This window comes from Sander lucioperca, chromosome 4 (genome assembly GCF_008315115.2).
Source record: "Sander lucioperca isolate FBNREF2018 chromosome 4, SLUC_FBN_1.2, whole genome shotgun sequence".
Classification (NCBI taxonomy): domain Eukaryota; kingdom Metazoa; phylum Chordata; class Actinopteri; order Perciformes; family Percidae; genus Sander; species Sander lucioperca.
In genome coordinates, this window is record NC_050176.1 from 38,940,116 (window position 1) to 38,950,908 (window position 10,793).

General features: G+C 41.1%; 1 protein-coding gene and 1 long non-coding RNA gene across 2 annotated transcripts; both read left to right on the top strand.

Annotated features, from left to right (window-relative positions):
• The first annotated feature begins 201 nt into the window (after positions 1 to 201).
• On the top strand, positions 202 to 982 carry LOC116046950. The gene is made up of 3 exons (XR_004104271.2): positions 202 to 348; positions 631 to 719; positions 946 to 982. It is a non-coding gene; the product is annotated as an uncharacterized LOC116046950 (long non-coding RNA).
• Positions 983 to 1,261: 279 nt separating this feature from the next.
• Positions 1,262 to 2,857, top strand: LOC116046949. The gene is made up of 3 exons (XM_031295424.2): positions 1,262 to 1,319; positions 1,488 to 1,937; positions 2,030 to 2,857. Exons 1-3 carry the CDS (start codon positions 1,267 to 1,269, stop codon positions 2,403 to 2,405), a joined length of 879 nt encoding a protein of 292 aa, XP_031151284.1. The 5' UTR covers positions 1,262 to 1,266; the 3' UTR covers positions 2,406 to 2,857.
• The last annotated feature ends 7,936 nt before the right edge of the window (positions 2,858 to 10,793 follow it).

The window sequence follows — 10,793 nt, forward strand, 5'->3', positions numbered from 1 at the left end:
ATTAGATTATTTTTTTTAATCGATTGACAGCCCTAATATTTACAGTTTGAATTTCGTCACGCCACTTATATAACAGCTACCCCAAGGTCTTATAAAGCTAACAATGGGCTATATGCACAGTTACTTCCTGGTTACGGACAAGCCAGCCCAATCACTTCCAGTCGTCTGTCGTCAGGTGAGCTGTCTGTCAGAGCTCAATGACTTTCTACACTCGTTGCCTTCAAGACCTACCCCGTGTCACTATCAACGATGTACACCGTCTTATTAAGGCCTACTCAACCACGGCATTAAGCAAAAAAGAAAAAGGATTTAAGCTGTACATAACCAGCTATATTCATGACTATGAAGGTAAGTGTACAACGTTACCGTTAACCTAACGTTAACTGATGTTTATAGATCTTAGATCTTCTAGATCATCATTACATAGCAATAACGTTAACGTTTATGTAACATCGAACAATATAATATAATCATGTTGAATCACATATTAGCAGTGAAATGTATGTGAGCTCCTGCTCTTTGAGATAAACAGGCTGGCAGTCATAAAAATAGTGTATTAAAGCTATGTTGTTATGCTCGCGTAAGCTAACGTTATGCCGTTTTGCTCGCTCATATGTTTCTGTTTCTCAGTTTCTGACAAGAACGAGTCAGGAGAGGTGTCTGTGAGGGCAAGCTGCTTCAGGTCAATGAGGAAAAGCGAGAGACCACACAATTTAAGTGTAGGGAAATGAGAGCAGGTTCAGTGTTGTAAAAAATGCATTTTAGGAATGAATGGTATTTGCAGTATCAAGATATTAGTTCACCCGCACACAGCAAGTGGGCTTAAACACACCAGTGACTAAATTCCAGTAGGTTATGTATTTTAGTTATATAACATACGCTAACATACCTGAACATCAAAAACACATAGTTTACTTTACCAACTTGTATACATTTATTTTACAGATTGTTCTCAAAGACTCTAAGCCTGTTGAACTGCTGGCGTGCCAGTGCTCATGTGTGGCAGGGCTTGCGCTATGCAGTCACATTGCAGCATTGCTGTATCAAACATGACATTACAGCCAACAGGGAGCAATAGCTGTCCCCCCTACTCACAGCTGCACAGGGTCTGAGCAACAGTGGCACAAACCCAGGACCCAGGTAATGTTTGTTTACAACACTTCCACAATTAAAATATTTCAATCAACTCTCATCAGGTTCGCACATAGGCTACATCATCCTTAAATAAGTTATTGTACATTTGCTTACAGGGTTTCAACAAATGACATGGTAGTGTTGTCAGCTCGGCCCAAGGAGAGAAGAGTGGCTGAAGGAATCAGGTAACATGAGTTAAACTGAATATTTCTGCTAGATTCTGTGTCTGCTGTGTCTGGCCACACACACACGCACTGTAGCGTAAAGCTACAGAACACAGATGTGTTCATTCATTTCTGATAATAAGAACATTACTACCTGTTTAACTGATCAGTTATGTTGTATGTTTTCAGGAGTAACTTATACAAAGGAGCCTGTAACCTGACCTGTGACCTTCCAGACATGTCAGACCTTCGGTTGAATGACATCTACCAAGGCATGCCAAGGGAAACTGCTCCACTAATAACAACCATGGGAATTGCAGGGGGTGTACCATTAGTAGACAGTGCCTTTGGAAAAGTCCAAGAAGGTAGTGTTCTCTCCTACCATCTTCCAGCATGGACTCCACCAATGACACATCTACATGCGACTGCACCACCACGACCATCCTTACCTCTTGATGGTTACTCTTTGGGGCCCTCAGAGTGTTGTTTTGTGCTTAACTACCATCAGCAGCTGCACATGAAATCTCTTCAAACATCAGAGATCATGGCGCACCAACTTGAGGAAAGCACAAGGCAACAGAGCACACTGAAGGAATGGCACCTTCTAAGAAAGCCACGTGTGACTTCCTCTAGATTCCGGTATGTATAATCTTTTTTATTGATAGTCATTACATTGTTTAAGATGTTGGTTAAATACTTAGACCAAGTTGTGTGTGTTCATGCATTTCTAGAGAGGTTTGCCATGTGAGAGGACAGTCCTCAGCGGAGAACCTGGCACTCAGGATTTTACGGCCAGGTTATCAGACCGCAGAAATGAAGAGGGGTCTTCAGATGGAGCCCAAGGCAGTAGAAGAGTACTGCCTTGTTAAGGATGTAAACCACTATCCTTGCGGTTTCATCATCCACCCAAATGCACCATGGCTCAGGTCATCACCAGATGGGTTGGTGTATGATCCGTATGCTGAGCCTGCGTTTGGACTGCTGGAGGTGAAGTGTCCTAATGTGAGAAGCTATGTAGACTTTATGTACCTTAGGGTCTCTGATGGAGTGCTACAGCTAAAACCATCTCACACGTACTACTGGCAGGTACAGGGACACTGCTCATAACTGGTCTGGAATGGTGTGATTTTGTTGTCTATGCAGAAGATGACATGTTCGTTCAAAGAATATATAGGTCTGGCAGAATCATAAAAACAATGAAAGAAAAGGTTGATTTCTTCTATTTTTACTTTTATCTACCTATGCTTGTGGCTTGAAAAAAAATCATGCCATTGACAGTACTTGTTTCAATCAGTTTTAATCAGTTAGTATTGATTTTAGGTTTTAGTGTTAATTTGATCATCCGTTTCAAAAACTCATTTATCCCAGTGCCTATTAAACTCCTAAATAGCCATAAGTAAAATGAAGATCAGGCCTGCATAGATAGATCGAGATACTTTATTAATCCCGAAGGAAATTAAGGTGTCCAATAGCTTATACAAATACACATACATACACATAGGCACACAGACATATGACATCCACGTACACATACATATTACATAATACAAAGGAAGATATCTATATTCAATCAATTCAATCAATCAACTTTATTCAAGACACAAAGGTCCATAGAAACAACACAATACAGATATATATATAAATATAAAACAATACAAAACATTTAAGAATGGTGCCAATGAGGCATCATTTATAAAATATATACAGGATTCGAGTCCAGTGTTTCCAAAAGCAAAATGTGTACCTTGTGTCACTCTTAGAAACATCAACTATGGACATAATAATCATATTCTTAGACCCTGTCAGTCTGCACATGAATCTATACATAAAATTTCTTAAAACAGCGTTAAAAGTAGGCACATTGTTAGACGCAAACATTTCACTGGCACTGCTCCACTTAGGGATTTTAAGCACAATTCTCAGTGCATCATTGTAAGCCACTTGAAGTTTTTTCATTTTCGACTCACTAAAATTACACCACAGGTGGGCAGTATACAGTGGAGTGCAATAGGTTTTGAAGAGTGAGATTTTAACCTCAGGGGTGCACATGTGGAATTTGCGTGCCAGCATATTTGCCTGCCCATACAGTTTTCCACACTGACGCTGCACATCATCATCATCACAAAGGTCATCTCTTATCACATGTCCCAGATATTTAACTTTCTTTACAACCTCTAGTGGTTCACCTGCCAATGAGAAAGACGGATAGACACACTTCATATCCTCCTTGGTTCTGGCAATCAGTACCACACTCTTCACTGAGTTAAATTTTATATCAAACATTAGTCCATATTGAGAACATATTCTAAGAAGTTGCTGCAGGCCAGCACTATATACTACTATACATACTACTATAGTGTGCCCTCTCAGTAAAATTAGATTGTAGCATGTTTAAATGAGCGGTGGGCAAAAAAAAGCAGAAAGGTGCAATGGTAACGTAGTGCAAGAGAGTGCCAGTGCCAACAGTGGCAATCACTCCAGTCCAGGGTAGTCCATGACGATGGAGATTTGTAATTGTTGTACTTGTGAACTCTCTTTTATAATTTATTTATTTTAAGTAATGTTTAACTGATACATTGCATGACACAGTGTTGGGTTTTATACACCATTAGGAACATTGTACACTTTGTTGTATGGTATTGTACAGTCTGATGTTTGTACATGCTGTCTGAAATGACGGACGTATTTTCTTCCACTGACTGAAATGTATTTAAATTGTTGACCATAGAACACGTCACCTTCAATTACATATTTTCTTATGTTCATTTGTTCTGAGATTATTTATTTGTATCTAAACACAGTATTGTGTAAGTGCTGCTTGTTATGACCACAGTAAAATACACAATGTTTTGTGAGAGCCCTAAAGACAGGCTGTGGTATCATTTTATTTTTAATTTCACTGTAGCAAAATTATATGTGGAACGGCCATCAACTGTGTTTTATATACAGTCAATGGTAACGGTTTTAACAAACAATAACATTAACAACTATAACAACAACAATAATTATATTCTTTGAATGCTCTGCCCTCCACAGTACCACGCACACAAACATATTGACACCTCTACTTAGACCAGGCTTTTACAAGTGGACCATTCTGGTAATTTAATAGGAGGCATGCAACTACATACAGCTGGTTAATATTTCCAAACATGTTTAGGGGGATAACTGTGTCAAAGAATTTGTGCTCCTTCAACCGACGAATTAGCCGCTCAACATGCACCCTAAGGCGTGCAATAGACTGGGTCTCCCTGACCTCGTTTGCTGGCATTTGAGGTCTTCCGGCTAGGAATGCAGGCCTGTACACTTTACAAGGCACACAGTCATCCACCAGGAAGCCTCTGTCCACCATGATTGCCATATCCAGCCTGAGCAGTTTACATAGTCCTGACTGCACAAGGATCTGCTTACTACTCTGGAGTAAAGGAGAGGAAGGTGTTTGGCATCTGAGCTCTGTGCAGGATAACTGTAGTGTCTGGGTAATCTTTGAACTCTGCTGGCAAGTGCTCATTGATTTTGTTTTGGGGTATCCAAATTTGCTGTGAGCCGAGAACACAAAACAAAAAATTACTCCGGGTGTGAATGATCCTGCTAACAGTACACTGGTGTACCCCATACCGGTCAGCCAGGTCCTTCTGCTTCAGTCCAAGGGCAAGGTAGTTCAAGAAGAGGAACAGTTCATCTACTGGCTGTATAGACTATGTCTGTGCCATGGCTGTACTTTGCCTTGCTGAGTCACCATCTGCAGGTCTTGTTCTGGTCCCCCGAACCATGTACTGCAGCGATGGTTCGATGACCTGCCAAAACCGCATCAGGTGGTCATAAGATGAAAATCTGTAAAAAACAAAAGTAGGTCTAGAGAAAATAGGAAGCTTTTATTAAATCTACTAGTTATTATTGTACCATGCTCACAAGCCTACAGATGGTTAGAGGTGAACCTGTAACTTAGACAAATGGACGTGCATACAGGAAAACAAATGGTAGGCTGCATTATGCATTTTTTAATTGAACACACTAACACTATAGCAGGGCTCAACATAAAAAAAAAAATGTAGCAGTAAAGCTAGACCAGGGGTCATCAACTACATTTTTCCAAGGTCTAGAATTTTTTCTAGACTTAACTAGATAGGCTACTTAACTAGTAAATGATCTCAGATTAGGGAACAGTTCACTGAGGAGTGATGGTTAAAGTCTTTGATTACTGAAACGTTGTTGTAGTAGGGGAGAGCCGGGACGATTGAAACGCGGGACGGATGAAACATTCCAGTTTTCTCCGAGTGCAGTGATGATAGACAGACTTCCTTAGGTCAAAACATAGAGCATGTTAACCTCCTTCTATCAGCCAAATATCTTCCTGCTATTTCCTTTTATCACAGAGTTACAGGCGATAAATGAGTTTTGATGGTCCAAAGTAAACTTCATTAGCGGTTACATAAAGGTTCGACTACATGCTTATTCAGTAGACCATTTAGTGTTCTCCACAATCCCAGACTTTCATATTGCATGCTTGTTTACATGGAAGGCAAAACAAGCAATAATGGCATATATCTATGTCGGGATGATTGAAACGGCTGTTTAAACCATCCCGACCTGGCTGTAACTCCATGTATTTTAAGTAAATGCACAAATATCTGTGTATATCTGTGTAAAAACTAGGGATGAGCGAGTACAACATTATCTGTATCTGTATCTGTATCTGTTAACCATATGAATTATCTGTATCTGTATCTGTACTCGGACTGGGCGGGGCCTAACCCGGAAGCGGGCAGGGTTTAACCAGGAAGTGGGTCGGTTTGTCTTGAAATGGGCGGGGCTTTAACCGGTATGTTATTTTAAGCATGCAATTGATATGGGTTGATCAGAAATTGTTATATTTATTGCTGATTAGAAAACTATTTACATGACAGCATCAGAATTGAGCTTCAGATCAATGGTTTTGATCACGATAACAAACAAACTATATACAGAACAAGAACAATGAATACAACACATGTGGTTGCAATTATGAAGTAAAATGTAATGAACAAGAGTTTTCATACTCAACATAACTTTCTTTTAACTTTTAATGTTTTTATGATCAGTGTGATTTTTTTTTTTTGGTTCTTTTTTACTTTTTTTATTTCCACACCAGGTATGTGTGTGTGTGTGTGTGTGTGTGTGTGTGTGTGTGTGTGTGTGTGTGTGTGTGCGTGTGTGTGTGTGTGTGTATGTGTGAGTGAGTAAGAGAGAGACAGAGAGAGAGAGAGAGAGAGAGAGAGAAAGAGAGAGAGGGGCGGGGGGAACTGTGTTCTATGGATCAAATAGTCCGATGCTGTTTTTCAGATCTGTTTAGAGCCAGCTGACGGTTTAAAAAAGAAAAAAAATCTCCGACAGGCAGAGACGCACCGCGAGTCGCCTTCTACCAAGCACCACGTCTGAACAAACCCCACGTTTACCAGAACTCTACTGGTTAATAAGTAAGTACTACAAACTGAAGTAAAAAACAAACCTGAAGCTGAAGAAACCCTCAACGTTAACGGAAAAGACCCGCGAACCTGAGTGACTGAGGGAGAGACAGAGAGAGAGAGAGATGTTCTGTGTGTGAGTGAGCAGAGCGGAACACACACAGCAACACAATAAATCTGTATGTGTGTAGGGGAGGGGCGCTGTGACGACTAGCCTATCACAGAACGCAGACACAGTCAGCTACCCAATGAGGATTTTTATTCAATCCGAGCACAGATATTGACTCGTATTACTCGTATAATACTAGTACTCGTTTCAGCCGAGTATCCGGCTCAACTCTAGTAAAAACCTAGTGAAACGACATTTTCCACAATAGAAACATGATATAAATGGGAAAACTTACTGTTCTAGCTATACAAATGGCAGAATCATCCACAGTGCATGATATTTCAATAACCGCTTCATGATGACAGCGATTAGTTGTTAACAGAAATTCACGAAGATGTATAGCCCAGCAACAATCTATCTAAAATAACACCTTTTGGGAGTACCATTCATGATATGTAGTAAAATATTGAAGTTGTGGGAAGTTTAAATGGCTTAAACTGTATGTTTCATCTGTCCCCCTATGCTGTTTCTCTTCTGCAAAAGTGGGACGTGTGTAATGTATCATTCGTCCCTCCTGGTCGGGACGATTGATACATTACACACGTCCCACTTTTGCTGTAATAATTCCTGAACGGTTTTGTTCAAAGCTGAAAATGCAACTGTATTTGACAGATGACAGGTGTAGGTTGCTAGTGACAAAATATTAGCTTTCAGTGCGATATGATCGCTTTGTAAATTACATTAAATTAAAAAGTGTTTCAACTGTCCCGGCTCTCCCCTATGCAGTGTCCTGATTGGTGGAAAATGCTTGCAGAAAGAAAGGCCTGTTTTTGCCTGTAGAACAGGTAGGTGGGTATTGTCAAGTATTTAGGCTACTTTTTAATCATGGAGGGTTTATTGTAGGCTAATTACAGTAACGAGTGTAGCGTTTGTTCATCTGCGCCAGCAGCTGTAAATAATCATCGGTACGGTTTTCAGTCAGTTACATGTGCTGCGTTAAGTAACGCACACACCTCGGCTCTGCTGTGTGTGTGTGTGTGTGTGTGTGTGTGTGTGTGTGTGTGTGTGTGTGTGTGTGTGTAGTGCGGGCATCGCTGTTCAGAATCCCATCTATGTCAAGCCCTGAATAGTTTAGCAGGTATTATAATAGTATAGCCTATTAAATTACGAAAAAAACTAGCTTTACATACTTTGTGTAAAAACGAATGTCTGTGTCTGAGCCACCAAATCGCTGTAACCCGAAACGTTGCGTGAGTGACAGCTGCTCAAGCTGCTGCCTCAGCTGGGCAACTTTATCCCGAAGACTCTCATTCTCAGAGACCGCCAAGTCCACAAACGCAGGGTCTGGCCTTGAACAATAATCAAGATCGTTGGCACAAAGAGTGCCAGCAACTTTGTTGGTCTCCATCCTCTCCGGTCTGGCTCTGATCCGCTCCTGTACCCCAAGTCTTACTTTTCCGAGAGAGAAGTTATTCCAGGGAAACAAGACAGGAACGGCGCCTGGCTTTAGCCTCCTTCTACCCCCTTCAGCCGCCGGCTCGACGACGTCACAAAGTGTCTACTGCACACACGAGTGTGGTGAGAGATAACAAACTTTTCTCTTCTGATCTTCACAATCCATTTTTGACGTTGTTGGTGGTCGGAGGGGAAAGTGTGGAAGCTCAAAGACTAATTAAATTTTGCTGACGATGAACACAGAGGGACACAGCAGTGCTCAGCTGTTGTTCCCTCACGACGCTGAAATTTATACGACTTTCTCATCTCTCCATCACTTATGTATTAGGCCTACTGCTAAGAAATAAATATATAACTATACTAAACTACTATACTTCACTACTGTAATATATATTTACTGTCCTGTCCTGGTCGTTTTCTACCTCATAAATGTCATATCCTGATCAAAATTAAAGATGCTGCGGTTGGTGGCTGTTGCTGTGCTGTGGCTGTTGCTGTGCTGACATTCCACCGGAAGTGAATGAGCTGGCTTACATTAATGCGGAAGTTCTAAAGAGCCTTCCGTGCAATAAAGCCTATTGTGTCTGATTTCAGTTTAATGCATTTTTGTGAATTACAGAGGTCTAGGAGGAGGCTAGCTAGCTCTCATTGATAGAGCTCCATCCAGCCGCAGGCTCTATCAATGAGACTCGCGGACAAGAGGCGTTTATTTCCCCGATTGTTTGTTTAAATAACTCAACACATTATAATTACACACATTATAAGATTAACTGGAACCTGTGGTAAGAGATTGACCACTCGCTGACCGCGCTCTCACTCACTCACACACCGGCCATTTAGCAGGAAGAGGGGAGCTGCAGGCCCTGGAGCTCTGTCAGAGCCATTGACATATAAAATGGACCAACAGATCCCGTTGCTCTGGACGGAGACCAGTGAAGGCCGCTTAGAAGCACTTTTCCGGTGATGGCTAGGGTTACTGCGCAGCCTCCAACTGAGCTCGAAAACGTAAATGTGACATGAGCAACGTGTCTGAAAGTTGGAAGTCTTCTGGTAGCTGTGCCAAGAGAAATCTCAATCATTCCCAATCTAGCAGAGACGGAGAGCGTAGGTTTATGTAAGGAGATAACATAGGCACAGGCTAATTATTGCTAACTAAATGCTAGTTAACATTAGTAAATACACTTAAACAGCTAATGTGAGACGAAACTGCCTGCGAGCTTCTCCTGTACTGTACGGTAATTTCTCTACTGTGCGACAGTAAGTCGCGTGGTTATGACACAATCGTTATCCTATTTTTACAAAAACGCCTGATACGGAGCAATAACGTGATATACAAGGTAATGGAGCCTTTTATACATTGTCGTGTTTCTTTAGAAATAAACAATGGACAAATAGTCTTTAAACGCTCAGATGTAAAGTTATTCACTTTCAAAGTGGCGCCAAAATGAATGGCAGTCAATGGGATGCTAACGGGAGGTGATGGCTTTGTAGCATTAAAATGGCGCCATAGGAGGTTCGCGGTCCGAGGAGAAGCTTACCCCCTTGGTCAGAGCCAGTGGCGCAAAAAGTAGGTATGCGCTATATGCGGCGCATAGGGGCGCCACACCATGCCAAAGCGATGGTAAAAAAATAAAAAATAAATTATTTTTTGGGTATTTTCAAATTATTTTTTGGGTAGCTGTTGTTGTGCATTTCTAAATCATTTCTGCATTTCCTCAATGTTATTATACAACATTTTAGAGGACTAACAGGCTAGAGTAGGCACTCTATCTCATAAGATTCCATAATAGAATGTTGACATAGAAGAGAGGGGTGCGGGGAGCGGGTGGGCGCCGTGAGCGCCAAGCAAGCAGGTACGAGCATACGAGTAGTGAGTTGTTGGGGGCTAAAAATAGAAAAAGAAAGAGGGAAAAGGAGATGACATGTCCAAGGATGTGACAGCAGTTAAGTAAGTGGATGGTGAAAGGCAACAGGTAGGATTTAAAGTGTGACGTCTGTACTTGGAGGCTTGCAAATATTCATGTTAACAGACTAGTTAGCGTTTGCTAACACTGGGAATGTAGCAGCCAAATGGGGGTTTACCATAGAATCATGCATAGATTTGCTACCAAACTTGGAGGCTTGCAAATATTCATGTTAACAGACTGCTCTCAGACTAGCTAGTCTTTGCTAACGCTAGCAGCTTAAGTGGGGTTTATGGCTAGCTTAATGCAAACCAATGTTTCTGATAGCTACATTTAGATTTTGGTTAAACCCTATGGTACCAATCCCATGCATGACATATCTTAATTTATTAAGGTAAAATAACAACTGGTAAATATAAGGTAGCATGCACAATAAATGACAAGAAGCTGGAAAACATAACTTATGCAATAACTCTGGTTTACCATGGAATCGTTAATAGATTTTGTTTTACCATTAGCTGTTAGCTGTGCTGTCAGACATACAGGCTACATTTGTTGAGTGACATGGAAGCTGTAATTACAG

Excerpts from the sequence above, each read along its gene's own strand:
- LOC116046949 (XM_031295424.2), top strand. The coding sequence starts at position 1,267 with ATGGTAGTGTTGTCAGCTCGGCCCAAGGAGAGAAGAGTGGCTGAAGGA. Across the intron at positions 1,320-1,487 it reads AGAGTGGCTGAAGGAATCAG|GAGTAACTTATACAAAGGAG; the intron begins GTAACATGAGTT and ends GTATGTTTTCAG. Across the intron at positions 1,938-2,029 it reads GTGACTTCCTCTAGATTCCG|AGAGGTTTGCCATGTGAGAG; the intron begins GTATGTATAATC and ends ATGCATTTCTAG.